This window comes from Antedon mediterranea, chromosome 10, assembly GCF_964355755.1.
Source record: "Antedon mediterranea chromosome 10, ecAntMedi1.1, whole genome shotgun sequence".
NCBI classification, from domain to species: Eukaryota; Metazoa; Echinodermata; class Crinoidea; order Comatulida; family Antedonidae; genus Antedon; species Antedon mediterranea.
The window spans coordinates 24,345,268-24,363,311 of NC_092679.1; the positions used below are offsets into that span (position 1 = coordinate 24,345,268).

General features: G+C 34.6%; 2 protein-coding genes across 2 annotated transcripts; one reads left to right on the forward strand and one right to left on the reverse strand.

Moving 5' to 3' along the window:
* Window positions 1-343: 343 nt before the first annotated feature.
* LOC140060076 (vesicle transport through interaction with t-SNAREs homolog 1B-like) lies at window positions 344-4,875 on the reverse strand. Its single transcript, XM_072106134.1, has 7 exons — window positions 4,674-4,875; window positions 4,311-4,369; window positions 3,332-3,442; window positions 2,897-2,980; window positions 2,061-2,234; window positions 1,914-1,975; window positions 344-1,679 (listed from the first exon to the last, which is right to left on the reverse strand). Exons 1-7 carry the CDS (start codon window positions 4,771-4,773, stop codon window positions 1,586-1,588), a joined length of 684 nt encoding a protein of 227 aa, XP_071962235.1. The 5' UTR covers window positions 4,774-4,875; the 3' UTR covers window positions 344-1,585.
* A 61-nt stretch (window positions 4,876-4,936) lies between these two features.
* On the forward strand, window positions 4,937-17,777 carry LOC140060651 (2-oxoadipate dehydrogenase complex component E1-like). Its single transcript, XM_072106950.1, has 21 exons — window positions 4,937-5,035; window positions 5,404-5,538; window positions 5,739-5,859; window positions 6,321-6,385; window positions 6,624-6,730; window positions 7,027-7,134; window positions 7,366-7,477; window positions 7,774-7,935; window positions 8,321-8,394; window positions 8,688-8,834; window positions 8,975-9,166; window positions 9,252-9,443; window positions 9,609-9,780; window positions 12,387-12,448; window positions 12,592-12,852; window positions 13,103-13,259; window positions 14,071-14,273; window positions 14,506-14,651; window positions 14,805-14,968; window positions 15,361-15,446; window positions 16,102-17,777. Exons 2-21 carry the CDS (start codon window positions 5,409-5,411, stop codon window positions 16,204-16,206), a joined length of 2,766 nt encoding a protein of 921 aa, XP_071963051.1. The 5' UTR covers window positions 4,937-5,035; window positions 5,404-5,408; the 3' UTR covers window positions 16,207-17,777.
* Window positions 17,778-18,044: the final 267 nt, after the last annotated feature.

An 18,044-nucleotide genomic window follows, 5' to 3' on the forward strand; every position in this document is an offset into this window, starting at 1 on the left:
CGGACAATTTTGAAAAAAAATATTTATTGAAATATGAAGTCTCCAGTTAAGCTCACCATGGTTTGGGCAGAGCTAATAATGAAAATAGAACTCAGAATTGCACTTATACTTATTACTATATCATCATAATTATGATAATGTTAACATTTCAACTATCCAGATGCGACTTCAAAATGTTAGGTGGGGTTTTTTCTACTTTAAAAACTCGACTTCGTATGCTTCAATTTCAAAATTGGTATAGACATCGAAATCTTCTAATGTTCTTTGATCTTATTTCACTCTCCATTAACACCAGACAAAAACCATCGGCGACAACCTATCTGTTTAAAACATGTTTATTCTGGGACGGTGCGGCCATACACACTAACTACCATAAACGTTTATTCATAACATAATAAAATATCTTGCATGAATCGGACATTTCGCTACCAATGTAGCAACATTGATTAACAAAAAAAAGAAAGAAAACGGAAGTGGCAGAAGCATATATGTTTGAAAAATGTCGGTGATATTGTTGCAATATTTGCGTTCTAATTTGATTACATACATTCAAACAGTTAAAATAAATAGTAAACACAAATACATTCAACCAGTTAAAATAAATAGTAAACACAAATACATTCAACCAGTTAAAATAAATAGTAAACACAAATACATTCAACCAGTTAAAATAAATAGTAAACACAAATACATTCAACCAGTTAAAATAAATAGTAAACACAAATTTCCGATATACAATATATTTTATTTACAATATTTTAGTTTGAATAAGCTATTAACAATCTCACAAAGAGTTAGTCACTTTGACAAAAAATTGTAGAGTTGAAAAACTCAATTTACCTGACAAACCATTGTCTGAAACTGTTTATCTTGTCTTATTTTAATAAGTGAAAACATTAATTGTTTTTTTTTTTGGTAAAAGTGAAAACCACCACAAAATGGTCTATTCAAAGTTTCATTTTATTCATCTTTATTTTTTTGAAGCACAATACTTAATTACATCATTCTATCTAAGTACTGTGCAATAGTACATATAATTTACTCTTTGTTCAAGAAATGTGGTTGCCAACATTGTTTGTGGAAGTGTAATATATCTACACTCTTAGTGCAGTAACCTACAGCCTCTGATGATTATATTCTCTCATGGAAATGAACTATTTTGATATATAAGTGTACAAAAAGATAGAAAGTAACAAATATGAAAAGGAAGACGAGACCCTCTTTAATAATAATAATAATTTCCTGGATTTATAAAGCGCCTAATGTTGTGAAACATCTAAGCGCTAAACATATTATTACCCCTGCCATTTTTTTAAATCAAACACATATTTAACATACTCCCATAATGCAGCTTGTAATCAGCGCAAACTTAGGTCTTGACGTTACCAGGTACACATTCGTGAGTGGAGAGAGCCAAACGTAAGTAAAGTGTCTTGCCTAAGGATGCGACGAGAGTTGCATTCAAACTCACGATCTTACAATCAGTAGTACAACGTCCAACACACTGCGCCACATGCCTTTGGAATGTAAAAAGCAGACACTTTGGCCTCCATCTTATTAGTTGATTAAAAACATTGTGTCATCCTCATTTCTTGAAAAATTTCCACCAGACGACAATTCCAAGAACAACGAGTTCCCCCAAAATAATTGCCATTAAAATCATCTTATTCGTCATGACTCTAAAAAATAAATGTTAAAGATTGTAAAATGTTATTTACTCGGCTGAAGGGAGTCACTGATATCCTTGTAGAAATAGCCACACCAAATTGTATCACACGCAACAAGGTTGGAGAATTGAAACAGGTTTGTCAATATAATAAAAATATTTATTATTTGTTGTTCTTATTATGCTGATAAATAAGTGTATTGCTTTATAAAACAACACTGACAACATTTTATTTTAAAGTTCTCACCTCCGTGCCATAGAATTTAATATTTTGCGACTCCTCCCAAGATTAGCATCCATGTTGTCAAGCTGAAAAGGTAAACAAGCAATACAAGCTTAGTGATTTAGTGATCATCATACTACTTTTGATTATTACAAAACATTTCATGCTTACCTTATCTCTAGTACGTATAAGTTGTTCCTTTTGTCCACCTAATTCTTCTATGATTCCAACACCGATCTCATCAGTCTCTGCAGCAATTCTATGAGATCTGTCTACACTTGCAGATGCACGGTTTAAAGACTCTGTTCCTTGTATTAAGGTTTTTCTTTGATTTGTTTTCATAGACTTTAAAGAAAAAGTGAAATGTCATTAACATACCGTAATAACCTTGAAAAGAAGGACATGGGCTTATTTTTTTATGACTCTTGTATGGGCTTTTTTTTAGATGGGCTTGGAAAACATTTCTATTCATTTTGTCGACATTTAAATAAAGTTATCACGAAAATAAGCCTATAACTATCTTGAAAATAGGCCAGTGGGCTTGATTTCGAGATGAGCTTCTTTTCAAGATTTCTTTTGCAAACCAAAGAGGGGGACTTCTTCTTCAATGATGAGTGGCTGTGACTGATCTCCACACTGGTTGGCTTCTTAAATAAATTAGCTAAATTGTATAGAGAAGCTGTTGCCTAATAATATCACTTAAAACATAATTATATTTACAGTAATTTCATTGTCTACGTTGTCACGCTAGTATGTGCCACCAGTGAACAGTTCAGCGCTAGCTGCTGACTATAAGCCTATAACTATCTTGAAAATAGGCCAGTGGGCTTGATTTCGAGATGAGCTTCTTTTCAAGATTTCTTTTGCAAACCAAAGAGGGGGACTTCTTCTTTAATGATGAGTGGCTGTGACTGATCTCCACACTGGTTGGCTTCTTAAATAAATTAGCTAAATTGTATAGAGAAGCTGTTGCCTAATAATATCACTTAAAACATAATTATATTTACAGTAATTTCATTGTCTACGTTGTCACGCTGGTATGTGCCACCAGTGAACAGTTCAGCGCTAGCTGCTGATGTGCTCATCCTTTTCTACAATGAAAAACAAATTTTACTTATTTAAGCATGCATTTATTAGCGGTACTTGCCATATGTTTTGGGTCATTTACTTGCAATCTTTACTCTGTATTTGCGTAGTTGTTTGCAACAAACATCACAGTCTCTTTTAAAAAATTGATTGATCAAATTGTCACATGTTTGGTTATGATTGTGAGATTGTGATTTGTTGCATTGCTTCTATCCTTAGGTAAGATACTTTACTTACGTTTGCATTTCTCCGGCCAGGTGTAAAAATAAAGTATTATTGTAATTTTTATTATTATGACAAAACAAATCCCGAATCTTGACTAGATAAATAAACAATAGAGTTAATAAGAAACTCACAAGATCTCTTTTAAGTTTTTCTAACTCCTTGGAATAATTTCTTATTTTCTGATTCATATTAGTGCGGTAGGTACCGGGTGCTGGACGAGCTTCTGCCTCCATATCATGAAGCTGAAACAAAAACCAATATCACTCAAAATTAGTCATGGATAAAATAACATTTATTTAAAATAAATAGTGTGTGTTTGCACACTCTTTTCACTTAAAAAGTACAAGTAAACAGAACAAAGTAAACAAGTAAACAGAACAAAGTAAACAAGTAAACAGAACAAAGTAAACAAGTAAACAGAACAAAGTAAACGGAACAAAGTAAACAGAACAAAGTAAACAAGTAAACAGAACAAAGTAAACAAGTAAACAAGTAAACAGAACAAAGTAAACAAGTAAACTGAACAAAGTAAACAAGTAAACAGAACAAAGTAAACAAGTAAACAGAACAAAGTAAACAAGTAAACAAGTAAACTGAACAAAGTAATCAAGTAAACAGAACAAAGTAAACAAGTAAACAGAAAAAAGTATACAAGTAAACAGAACAAAGTAAACAGAACAAAGTAAACAAGTAAACTGAACAAAGTAAACAAGTAAACAGAACAAAGTAAACAAGTAAACAGAACAAAGTAAACAAGTAAACAGAACAAAGTAAACAAGTAAACAAGTAAACAGAACAAAAAAGTAATCAAGTAAACAAGTAAACAGAACAAAGTAATCAAGTAAACAAGTAAACAGAACAAAGTAATCACGTAAACAAGTAAACAGAACAAAGTAAACAAGTAAACAGAACAAAGTAAACAAGTAAACAAGCAACAGAACAAAGTAAAACTAAAAATGGGTTCTATTATAAGAAAACTTCATAAAAAGTGAGGCAAGCCATTATGGAAAATGGCAAGAAAAGACGATGGTGAGTAGAGCCATGGGTTCACTGTAGTAGTTCATAGGGTTCGGTGAGGTAATTTGTCAGACCGCAATTAAATCCAAATACCATTTCGCCAGCTTCTTCCAAGCCTCGTTCCACATCTCTTATCAACTGTTTCTTCTCTTCTACAATTTTAAACAAATGAATTAATTAATATGGTATTGACTGTTCAGTGTTGTTGAAAAAAGTAACTATTTTAAAAACATTTCAATTTTCCTTAACATAACTTATAAGGCAAGAGAGATTTCTCTACAGATGGCAAATAATACACACAAACAGACACCATAGCCTCCTAGGCCTACCTAGCTACTGTAGGCCTACACTAGCAATCTAGGTCTAGCCCTAGCCTCCTAGCTAGCTAGCTCTGGCCTTTTCTGCCAATGAATCACCACAGCTGATCTTGGTTTGGCTGGATTCCGTTTGGCTTACCCCCTGAACACCGTGAAATACGGTTGTCTATTTTTTTTTTTAAATCGTCAAATAATATGTTGTAGTCTTCCTGCAAGTTTTCAAACTTTTCCGACGACATGTTTGTAGATTTTACTTGAAATTTAGTCGCTTTATTTATCTATTTTTACGGTAGAAATCATTTGAATGGGAAAAATGTTAAAAAGGACCTCATCATATGATATTTCTGTGTCACCAAAAGGTTAAACTGCAATCATTCAAGCGTATTACATAAACTCGAGCGGCGTGAAAATTTCACCGGTTGGTGGTGTCGTGGTGCACATTTTGTCCTAAAATTGACGACTTTGTTTTGTATTTTACTTTATCATTTGATTTGTAATAATGTAAGTGGCCTAGGATAGCAGTATACCTTGTCTACCCCGTGGCTATATAGTGTCATCTTACATTTTACTAGTCCTAAAGCTAGGCCTAGGTAGGCCTCTAGTTCTAGCTAGGCCTAGCTAGCTATAGGCTATATAGGCCCTGCCTAGTGTAGCTGTAGGCCTAGGCCCTAGGCCTAGTGTAGGCCTACCTAGTAATAGTAGAGACTTATTTTGCTCTAGACATGGAGGTACCTCTATGCTCTAGCCAAGCTCAGAGGAGATATCTATTTTGTCTGCCTCTCTATTGAACTTTAACCTTGTTTTCTAATATATGACATGCAATTCATGCCTCTACTTCTTAAATCTAAACTCATAATTCCAATTCACAGACAGTATGCTGTCCAGAAGTGCATTCTTAAAGTCGACAGGCTTCATTCACAGATTACCAAGATCATTGTATCATGCAAAAACTGGCATTTATGGATATAAACCAGCAGCACAGCAGACTCTACAAGAATTTAAAGGTATTCTTTTGTTTTGACCATATGTACACCTCAAATGAGAATGCTCCAAAGGCTTTTCAAAATCCCGACTCGCCCTTTTCCTCTCGCCGTGTAAATGTTAGAAAATACAATTGCTTTGCTTATTATGATACATTTAAATTATTTACCATTTTTTTTAAGTACAAGATATTTAAATTATAATTTTGCATTTTCGTTAACAGTGGACAGAGAAGTTTTGTCGAAAAGGATTGAGAATGCAGCACTATCACAGTTGGTAGAAGCCTATCGAAGCCATGGCCATAAAAAGGCTAAAATTGATCCTCTAGGATTGCAAGTACCTAGGTACAGTATATAACTATGTTATCGTCAATCAAATTGAAGCACAATTTGGTTATTTTGTTATTCATTGTTTTTCTTTTTTTAATATTTTGAATGAAACCTCACTGCTTTCACTCCTTTTATTATTTCTGTTTATACAATTCCACCTCCACCTGTCATATTAAATTTGAAAATGACACCCATGTCAGATTGTTCAAGAAACTATTGATACCAACCTATTGATACCAACTATTGATACCAACTATTGATACTAAACTATTGATACCAACCTATTGTGGAGAGAATTATAAATGATCTATGTGTTTCTATTCTGTATCTAGCTTACAATACCTGGATAAACCAACATTAGCCATTCTGTCTCAGAATAAGAATAATGCACTATTTACTTTTTATTAGATAAGCTATTACAACAAGAATTTACATATTGACATGCAAACATTTAAATTTGTATGTGTATTTTTTAGTCCAACACCAGAATTAAATCCTGAATTGTATGGCCTTTGCAGTACAAGCAAGTTTGACTTAAGTGGTAAGTAAATTGTATGGCCTTTGCAGTACAAGCAAGTTTGACTTAAGTGGTAAGTAAGTATTACTGTAAGAACCTCAGGAGGCATATTATGGCTGTTCTATATAAAACTGCTGGTGTGGTACATAACTGTGTGTAACTTTAGTAAACTTACAATTCTATACAATATAAAAGGTGAAAAAAATAAATAGTTTCGGTACTTGGTATTATTACATTACAATGCATGTTTGTTTTTGTTTAGGTATTTTAAACACAGCTGATAAAGGTAGCAAGTCCCTAGATGAAGTTATAAGTGCTTTGGAGTCCATATACTGTGGAGCAACATCAGCAGAATGTTCCCATCTTGAGGTAAAGTATGTAACAAAAAATTTGATGTTCCCATATATATGGATATGATGATGTCATATCACTACCATATTTGAGCACATCACTACCATATTTGGTTGCATCACACTTTTTTTGTCAAACTAGTTGATAGTGTAGACAGAGATTTAGAGCGAATTCCTAATAAATAACTAATAGGTTAAATTTACTGAAAGATATATTTCCAAATATTGATTTAAAATGGATTTTGAGGTTGATATGATAATTGGGAAAAGGTGGTACATAATAGATGATTTTGTGTCTTATTTTAACCTTCACAGACATTAGAGGAAAGAGAATGGTTTGCTCAGAAGTTTGAAGAAAGCAGAAGCTGGCAGTTAACTGACAGTGAGAAGATAGAAATAGCTAAGGTTATAGCAAAATCACAGGTATAAAAAATAAGTATAGTAAAAATGTTTTACTGAATTTCTTTCATTGAGTTTGTAAAAAGTTAAAGCACTCCTTTCTGCACCTAAAACAGCAAATTGCTAATAGAAGGCCAGACTGTCCCAAGTGTTATTGTAATTTAAAATTTTAAAGTTATATGTTATAAAAGATATAAAATGATAAGATCATTCATATTTTGATAATTTTTACAAGAACTAATTTGTCTTTTTCAGTCATTTGATAATTTCTTAGCCACTAAATTCACTACCTTAAAAAGATACAGCGGGGAAGGAGCCGAAAGCATGATTGCATTTTTTAACGAGCTATTCAAACTGTCCTCAAACTGTAAGTACCATTTTAAATCGTTCATCATTAAAGGGACAGCTAAGTGTGATCTTACTAATGTGGGTGCATTAAAACATATTGTGTTATTGTTCCTTGTTAATTTATAAAGTTTCCCCTTAATAGAGGTTTCCCAAAGGATGGATTCTACTGCCTATCTACCATTGTATACATACAGAAAAATTGGAGAAAATACCGTACTCATTTTATTCTCAATCATAAAGCTTTCATCTATGATTCTACAGTATTCTTTGCTATTTTTGACATTTCTTTCAAATTGCTTGTTTGCATTGGTTTAGCAAATATAGAACAAGTAATGATTGCAATTGCTCATAGAGGGCGCCTTAATCTATTGAGCGGTCTGCTCGACTATCCAAAAGCACTGATGTTCAGAAAAATGCGAGGTAAAACAGAGTACCCAGAATCAGCCCCTTCTACGGGAGATGTTGTTTCACATTTGTGTAAGTACAGTACTATTACTATGCTACTCTCTATTTTTTTGTATATCTTGCATTTTAAATATCTTTTTGTCCATGTTTGTAGGGCTAAGCTAATGAAATTAGGAAGTATAAACTCCTGTACACTGCTGCATACTCCATGTCTCAAGCTGGCAATTAGCAGTCATAGAAATCTTTATAGTATTTGATGCATAGAAAACAATAACTCTGGTGCAGTTTTTGTACTGCACTGGAATTTGTACTGGATCATTACATTTGTTAATACAGTAGGTAGTAAGAGAATATTAAACATGCAAATACTGTATTCAGGACAAAATAGTTAAATTTTACTTTATTAAGTTACTGGTTACTCAGTACTACAGTTGTTTTCTATTTCTTTTATAAACAGATCAATCAGTTGATTTACAGTATGAAGGGAAATCATTACATGTCAGTCTAATACCAAATCCATCCCATCTTGAGGTAAAGAATTTGTTTTTTCCTTCTTTCTTCTTTTCTTTTTCTTTTCTTTATTTAAATTGTATTTACGTACAGATTTAATAGCATGGTAAATTTCCGACCGATTCTGTTTTGTATATTCTCTTTAGTATATTTTGGAAAATTACTTGCTCCATGGTGTTAGATTTTGGTGGAATCAGCGCTATATAAGAACTTGTATATTATTATTAGCCCAGATACAGTAGGAAGAATCTTGTTACTTGGTATTTCAGATTTTCCAGCTCTTGTTCTGTATTGATTGTTTTATTCTGGTTTAGGCTAATGTACCTGTGGTGATTGGAAAAGTAAGAGGGAGGCAGCAAACACTAGCAGAAGGTGATTACTCAGCCAGTGAACAGGAATCAATTGTAGGGCAGAAGGTACTATGTGTACAAGTCCATGGGGATGCTGCAATTTCAGCCCAGGTAAATATTATTTCTGGCATTTAAGCAGCTCTCTCTGCTCTGTTACATGAAAATGATAGCAACAAAAGGCCCAACTAACTGTATTATTACTACTGTACTAAATTTTCATAAAAATAAATAATCATGTTCTCTTGCTTCAGGGTGTTATTCAAGAATCTTTAGGATTATGGAACCTCCCCCATTTCAGAGTGGGTGGATCCATTCATCTAGTCATTAATAACCAGTTGGGTTTTACCACACCTGCAGAACAGGGGAGGTCATCATTATACAGCACAGATATTGCCAAAAGTAATGGTTTTCCTATTTTACATGTCAATGGTGACCATCCTGAGGTAAAATATTTGATTTTGATTGAATAGATTAATTGTTGGAGTGAAATAAATGCTTACTAACTGCTAATTAATGCTTTATTTTCAGGAAGTTGTAAAAGCACTTCGTCTTGCTATGAGCTACAGACAAACATTTGGTAAAGATGTATTTGTTGATTTGATCTGCTTCAGACGCTGGGGGCATAATGAATTAGATGACCCATCTTTTACCAATCCAGGCTTGTATTCCATTATAGGATCTAAGCCAAGTGTACCAGACTCTTATGTGCAAAAACTGTCTGTAAGTATTGTATAGATTGGCTGTTGAATATTGTAGCAACTTTCCTATACCATTAAAAGCATACATGTACTTTACCTGTAGGGCCTTAAATATTATAATTTAATTTCTTTACTCACAAATTCTTTCTCAAAACTATATATTTGCAATACAATTTGTTTTTTTCAGGAAGAAGGCATTCTAGATAAAGAAACTATTTCCAAAGAAGTATCCACATATTATGAAGCATTAAACTACTCACTTAAAGAGGCAGACACGCATGAACCTAAACAGTTCCACCTACAAGCTCACTGGAAAGACTTGGTTGATGCGCCATCACATATATCCACCTGGGATACAGGTGATAATATTTAATCTTGAGATGAAGGTGATAGTTTTCAATCCCAAGATAAATCTGACAATATTTAATCTTGAAATAAAGATGATAATCTTTTAAATCCCACAATAATAATAATGTTTAATCCGGATAATAAAGGGTTTATTTATCTTTAGAAAATATGATGTAAAATTAATAAAATCTCTTAGGGTAATACTTATTTCTGCAGCGCAAATTTGAACTGACATTATACAGTGGAAGCCCAGGCTTTTGGATCAGCGCAATGTTTACCCTCCAACATCATACAGTGGAAGCCCAGGCTTTTGGATCAGCGCAATGTTTACCCTCCAACATTATACAGTGGAAGCCCAGCCTTTTGGATCAGCGCAATGTTTACCCTCCAACATTATACAGTGGAAGCCCAGGCTTTTGGATTAGCGCAATGTTTACCCTCCAACATTATACAGTGGAAGCCCAGGCTTTTGGATCAGCGCAATGTTTACCCTCCAACATTATACAGTGGAAGCCCAGGCTTTTGGATCAGCGCAATGTTTACCCTCCAACATTATACAATGGAAGCCCAGGCTTTTGGATCAGCGCAATGTTTACCCTCCAACATTATACAGTGGAAGCCCAGGCTTTTGGATCAGCGCAATGTTTACCCTCCAACATTATACAGTGGAAGCCCAGGCTTTTGGATCAGCGCAATGTTTACCCTCCAACATTATACAGTGGAAGCCCAGGCTTTTGGATCAGCGCAATGTTTACCCTCCAACATTATACAATGGAAGCCCAGGCTTTTGGATCAGCGCAATGTTTACCCTCCAACATTATACAGTGGAAGCCCAGGCTTTTGGATCAGCGCAATGTTTACCCTCCAACATTATACAGTGGAAGCCCAGGCTTTTGGATCAGCGCAATGTTTACCCTCCAACATTATACAGTGGAAGCCCAGGCTTTTGGATCAGCGCAATGTTTACCCTCCAACATTATACAGTGGAAGCCCAGGCTTTTGGATCAGCGCAATGTTTACCCTCCAACATTATACAATGGAAGCCCAGGCTTTTGGATCAGCGCAATGTTTACCCTCCAACATCATACAGTGGAAGCCCAGGCTTTTGGATCAGCGCAATGTTTACCCTCCAACATTATACAGTGGAAGCCCAGGCTTTTGGATCAGCGCAATGTTTACCCTCCAACATTATACAGTGGAAGCCCAGGCTTTTGGATCAGCGCAATGTTTACCCTCCAACATTATACAGTGGAAGCCCAGGCTTTTGGATCAGCGCAATGTTTACCCTCCAACATTATACAATGGAAGCCCAGGCTTTTGGATCAGCGCAATGTTTACCCTCCAACATTATACAGTGGAAGCCCAGGCTTTTGGATCAGCGCAATGTTTACCCTCCAACATTATACAATGGAAGCCCAGGCTTTTGGATCAGCGCAATGTTTACCCTCCAACATCATACAGTGGAAGCCCAGGCTTTTGGATCAGCGCAATGTTTACCCTCCAACATTATACAGTGGAAGCCCAGCCTTTTGGATCAGCGCAATGTTTACCCTTCAACATTATACAGTGGAAGCCCAGGCTTTTGGATCAGCGCAATGTTTACCCTCCAACATTATACAGTGGAAGCCCAGGCTTTTGGATCAGCGCAATGTTTACCCTCCAACATTATACAATGGAAGCCCAGGCTTTTGGATCAGCGCAATGTTTACCCTCCAACATTATACAGTGGAAGCCCAGGCTTTTGGATCAGCGCAATGTTTACCCTCCAACATTATACAGTGGAAGCCCAGGCTTTTGGATCAGCGCAATGTTTACCCTCCAACATTATACAATGGAAGCCCAGGCTTTTGGATCAGCGCAATGTTTACCCTCCAACATTATACAGTGGAAGCCCAGACTTTTGGATCAGCGCAATGTTTACCCTCCAACATTATACAATGGAAGCCCAGGCTTTTGGATCAGCGCAATGTTTACCCTCCAACATTATACAGTGGAAGCCCAGGCTTTTGGATCAGCGCAATATTTACCCTCCAACATTATACAGTGGAAGCCCAGGCTTTTGGATCAGCGCAATGTTTACCCTCCAACATCATACAGTGGAAGCCCAGGCTTTTGGATCAGCGCAATGTTTACCCTCCAACATTATACAGTGGAAGCCCAGGCTTTTGGATCAGCGCAATGTTTACCCTCCAACATTATACAGTGGAAGCCCAGGCTTTTGGATCAGCGCAATGTTTACCCTCCAACATTATACAGTGGAAGCCCAGGCTTTTGGATCAGCGCAATGTTTACCCTCCAACATTATACAATGGAAGCCCAGGCTTTTGGATCAGCGCAATGTTTACCCTCCAACATTATACAGTGGAAGCCCAGGCTTTTGGATCAGCGCAATGTTTACCCTCCAAAAAATGTAGACTCTTTTCTGTTTGTGTTGGTCACTGATTTTGCAGCTTCTTCCAGAAATAATACTAAATTTATAAAAAAAAAATAAATCTTATAATGATTCTTGTGTTAAATGAAATGATATTTATTTCCCATAGAAAATTAATTTTTGTAGGTTGTTAAATGAAATATGAAATATCCACTTTAGTATAATATTGTATGTTTATTTTTGTAGGCGTGGATCAAGAACTGTTAAGGTTTATTGCTGCCAAGTCTGTTCAAGTTCCTGAAGACTTTGTAAGTACCGTACTGAAATAGACCAGTGGTTGGTCTGTAATCTCTTCACCGTTACTCAAAAATATGTTTTTGATACAAGTAAAAATGCACTGGCATTAGATATTAATAAAGCTTTCTCAACATTAATTTTCATTCCTTTTTAGAAAGTTCATTCAACTTTGCTAAAAAGTCATATAGGGTCACGTCTGAAGAAACTAGAGGAAGGTGCTGGTGTGGACTGGGCTACCTCTGAGGCAATGGCCATAGGCTCATTGATGACCCAAGGATTTAATGTCCGTCTATGTGGTCAAGATGTAGGACGAGGCACCTTCAGTCATCGCCATGCAATGTTGGTTGACCAAAATACTGACCAACTTCATGTACCATTGAATTGTATATATAGTGATCAAAAACACTTTTTAGAGGTGAGAACATTCATTTATAACTTTGTTGTATTTTTATTTACCATTTAGAAAGGTAAACTGTGATTAAATTAGACTTTAAATAGGTTATTTGGTAGTTTTAATAAATTTAATCACTTCCGTAGACAAAAAATGTGTGTGATGTGGCCAAATAAAATTCATTCATGTCCATATATAGGCACATCACTCTTTTTTACGTCACATAAAGTTTGATAGTGTGGACAGAGAGTGTGGAATTTTTCTTTTTCTGCAGGTTGCCAATAGTCCCTTGTCAGAGGAAGCTGTGCTTGCATTTGAGTATGGAATGAGCATTGAAAACCCTCAGTCACTAATAGTATGGGAAGCACAGTTTGGTGATTTTTACAATGGAGCCCAGATAATGATTGATACATATGTAACATCAGGTGAAGGTAAGATGTACAATTGATACATATGTAACATCAGGTGAAGGTAAGATGTACAATTGATACATATGTAACATCAGGTGAAGGTAAGATGTACAATTGATACATATGTAACATCAGGTGAAGGTAAGATGTACAATTGATACATATGTAACATCAGGTGAAGGTAAGATGTACAATTGATACATATGTAACATCAGGTGAAGGTAAGATGTACGATTGATACATATGTAACATCAGGTGAAGGTAAGATGTACAATTGATACATATGTAACATCAGGTGAAGGTAAGATGTACAATTGATACATATGTAACATCAGGTGAAGGTAAGATGTACAATTGATACATATGTAACATCAGGTGAAGGTAAGATGTACAATTGATACATATGTAACATCAGGTGAAGGTAAGATGTACAATTGATACATATGTAACATCAGGTGAAGGTAAGATGTACAATTGATACATATGTAACATCAGGTGAAGGTAAGATGTACAAGTATATTTGTTTAAAGCAAATTATGATTTAGTTTTATGTTTCAAAATTGGCACCATTTTGAAATCTAAGATTACGTTACGTGCCCCACAAATAGATACATTTGATATAACTCCAGAGGCATATTATTGAAAAAATAACAATGCTGTTGGTATCAGTGGCTAGATCTCAATGGGATACAAAAAATTAAAAGCAAAAAGCTAAATCAAAATGATAAAATAGCCAGACAAAATTGCAAAGCTTTCGGGCAGCACAAGCCCTTCATCAGTGAAAGATATAATATAAATACATAGTATCTGTAATAACTTTTCACATTTGTAGTGAAGTGGCTGTTGCAGAGTGGCTTAGTAATGATGCTTCCACATGGATATGATGGTGCTGGTCCTGAACATTCATCATGCCATATGGAAAGATTTTTACAGTCATGTGACAGCAAAGAAGATGGAATAGATGGTGATAACGTCAATATCCAACTTGCTCATCCTACTACGCCAGCTCAGTACTTCCATCTTCTCAGGCGACAGGTAACGGAGTGCTTTATAAATAGATTTGTATATACAAACTAAGCCAAGTGAAAAAATATGGTAAACATCGTAAATACTGCCTGTTGCACGCACGATATTCGATATCAACTGGTTTCAATACCAGATTTGTTTAAAATAACATTCACTTCTTTGCATGTTTCTTTTCATACAGACCTTTTTCTCCCCCATTCATAATTTTATTATACAATTTTCATTTTCCGTTTTTTCTCAGATGATAAGGAACTTTAGGAAGCCTTTAATTATAGCTTCTCCAAAAGTGTTACTTAGACTCCCAGCAGCCACTTCAAGTTTAAGTGAAATGGCACCAGGAACAAGCTTTCAGCCTGTAATCGGAGACCAGCAAGCAGACCCAAATAAGTAAGACAATTTTACTCTTTGTTACTTTTCTTGTTGTCTATAGTGCTGTATCTTCTGTTCAAAAAAGTACACTCTGTGGCGCTTTCTTGCCAAGTATTTTGCATCAAAGTGCTTGGCTGATTTAATTTTTACATAAATTGTTTGTTTCTATAGAGTGGATAAGGTGATTGTTTGCTGCGGCAAGCATTATTATACATTGGTGAATGAGAGGCAGCGATTACAAGCTGATAATATAGCTATAGTACGAATTGAACAGCTTTGTCCATTTCCAGCTGAAGAAATTCAATTAAATCTATCTAAATTCAAAATTGCCAAAAGTAAGTGTGTTGTTTTTGTATTACCATTTTATATTCTATATGGTTGTGGTTTTAGGTGATACTATTTAGGTATACTTGTCCCCTAAGGTCTTTACTTACTCATGTTGATGCTGTACAGTTTTAGTTGAGTAACTTAGATTAAATATATGACACAAATATTACTTTGCTTGACCAATAAGAACAAGAAACTGGCAAATAAGGACTCGGTTCTTGCCAACTTTAGTGGGTCTGTAAAGCTAAATCATTTAGTAATTACTTCCAATCAGGATATACTCGAAAATATCTTACTTACTTGTATACTAAATTTAAACCAACTTACTAATGTAACGTAGGCCTGACCAAACAGTATTTATGTTATGCTATAAATATACTACTATTGCAATGCATTACAGAGTTTGTTTGGAGTCAAGAAGAACATCAAAACATGGGGGCGTGGTTCTTTGTGGCACCTAGATTTGCTAATCTTGTTGGTTGCAATGTGAGTATTACAGTATCTATGTTAATAGGGATAACAACAAATAAATAGATAAACAAGAAATATATTTTGAAAGAATTTCATTTAGCTTCGATTTTGTATAGATGACAAATTTCGTTTTTGTAAAAGCACAAGTTAACGGAGTACTTACTCGAACGTTTCGATCTCTATCAGAGATCCTTCTCAACTGACTGCGGAGTGTTAATGCAGCTTGGTCATTCTTGACGTCATCTCGCATTTGTACAATGATTTGATAGACACATCACCTGGCCGAGCCCCGCACAACCTCCAACCTACAACCGGAGGCGTACAACGTCATCAACAGATGACGTCAAGAATGACCAAGCTGCATTAACACTCCGCAGTCAGTTGAGAAGGATCTCTGATAGAGATCGAAACGTTCGAGTAAGTACTCCGTTAACTTGTGCTTTTACAAAAACGAAATTTGTCATCTATAAGAAATATATTAATTACAATTAACATATAATGTATTTGTTGTGCATTAATTTATAACAAGTGGCCATATGATGATGTCATATCATTATCATATAAGCATATCACTACCATATTTGGGCACATCACACTTTTTTCTGTCACATAAAGTTTGATAGTGTAGACAAAGCTTTAAACTGTTCGTAAATATGTTTTCTATCTTCAGCTTACATATGCGGGAAGGCAGAATTTAGGAACACCAGCTGTAGGTGTCGGCCAAATACATCAAGCTGAAGTTAAAATGATAATGGAAAATACATTTAGCTTTTAGTTCTACGATATATTTATGTAATAAACGGTTGTTCTATATTTTTTATAGATGTGTATCTTAATGTGGTGAAATATTTTAACGACAAACAATTGATTCATAAATTCAATACAGGGTTTAACTTTAAAAACAAATTATGGAATATAATTAAGCTATATGTGTTATTTATGAGTGAAACTCTTTCATGTTTGTACACACACAAGTTTGAGTTGCAGAACTCTACATTTGTTTGCAGGAGATGATGAACCAGGGTTTACTTATTTCCTTATATGGGTACTCTTTGTATTTATCATGTTCATTCATACAGTACCTATTCTTTTGTTTTCAAATTATTTTTTACAAATAATATTTGCATGAGCAATAATTAAAGGAAAAGAATTATGACCATCAAGGATGTATGTTACCGGATAGGAGGCTGGCTCATCCAGCTGATTTAGTGTTATATGTCCCATTGTTATGGTAATGTCCCAGAATACCCAGTCTGAGCATGCTCAGAATTGTCTGAATGATAAACAGTACTGTGTATTATTTTATATAAATAAATGTTTATATTTTACTTTATTAACTGCAAATAGGTATGCTGCCCTTATGATGAAATTTAAATATTAATCTATTGCACAATTAACATAAGCTGATAATGTGCCCATATATGGACATGATGATGTCATATCACTACTATATTTGGCCATCACTTTAATATTTGGGCACATCACACATGTTTTGTCAAACTAGTTTGATAGTGTAGACAGAGCTTTAGACTTATTAGTATTTCATTCTGTGAATGAGAAAGAGAAAATCTACTGTAATGAAAGCATTTGTTTATGTGCTGCTAAACAACAACATTGAATTACTATTATTAAATGATATGAATATAGTGAATATTCATCTTGTTATCTACCTTTTGAAAACTATGAAAAGTAATATTAAAGTCAGGAACACTCTTCCCAGCTCACATTTAAAATACTGTTCTATAAAATTGTTTAATAATATTTGATGTTGATTTTAAATTTGAAATACAGAGCACTGACTAGCCCATTATATCTTTTTAAATATATATAATATCTTTAAAATCTGTAAGTGTTACATTGAAGTGTGCATCTTGTGGTAATGATTATAGTATAGATACTCAGGGTAATGTTTTGTTATGTTGCATTACAAACATTAGGAACCTTTTTTAATTTTACAAGAATGTACTAGATATATTAAACTACAAATGTAGATGTACAGTAGATCTTATGTGCTTTAAAAAGGCAGGGGAATTAAATTAAAAATAAACTCAATCTTAATAACAGAGTCATGTAATACAATATTTGTGTTGATATTTTGGCTACATTTATGATGTCATCAAAATCTGACCTATACCACCAGTTGAAGTTTCATAATATTCATTGTCAATTGTGATTACGATACCCCTACAGCCACAGTACAAATCCAACCATGACTGACTGGAGCTGATGGACCAGTACACTGGAGTAACCCACTGCTCTTGTTCTTGTAAAGTGGACACGAGCCAGATGTGTACACTCACTCAGTCCTTATTTGAAACGACCTACAGTCAAGGAGTCGAGTCTTGAACTTGGTATGATTACAATTTGCAGTGCTCCTGAAATGCTCAATCTGAACTCTATGGCGAATACAGTTCAATCTAATATTATGCTGCTAATATAATTGCAAAAGAAACAAATAAAGTGTTTGAAATTACATATTTATTAAAACACTACCTGTATTTAGCTTTAATATAAAACTTAACATGAGATTCAATATTACCAGTGTGCAGCAGAAGATTCCATGGAATATAACATTGCATTGATGTTGTGAAGTGTGCATAGCATATTATTTAT

Bases quoted from the DNA above. Each gene is read 5' to 3' on its own strand.
- LOC140060076 (XM_072106134.1), bottom strand. From the start codon at position 4,773: ATGTCGTCGGAAAAGTTTGAAAACTTGCAGGAAGACTACAACATATTA. The intron at 3,443-4,310 runs GTATTTGGATTT...TTTTTGTTTCAG, and splicing joins TGGAAGAAGCTGGCGAAATG to CTTCATGATATGGAGGCAGA. The intron at 1,680-1,913 runs GTGAGAACTTTA...TTTATTTTTTAG, and splicing joins TTAAATTCTATGGCACGGAG to AGTCATGACGAATAAGATGA.
- LOC140060651 (XM_072106950.1), top strand. From the start codon at position 5,409: ATGCTGTCCAGAAGTGCATTCTTAAAGTCGACAGGCTTCATTCACAGA. The intron at 7,478-7,773 runs GTAAGTACCATT...GCATTGGTTTAG, and splicing joins ATTCAAACTGTCCTCAAACT to CAAATATAGAACAAGTAATG. The intron at 9,444-9,608 runs GTAAGTATTGTA...TGTTTTTTTCAG, and splicing joins CTTATGTGCAAAAACTGTCT to GAAGAAGGCATTCTAGATAA.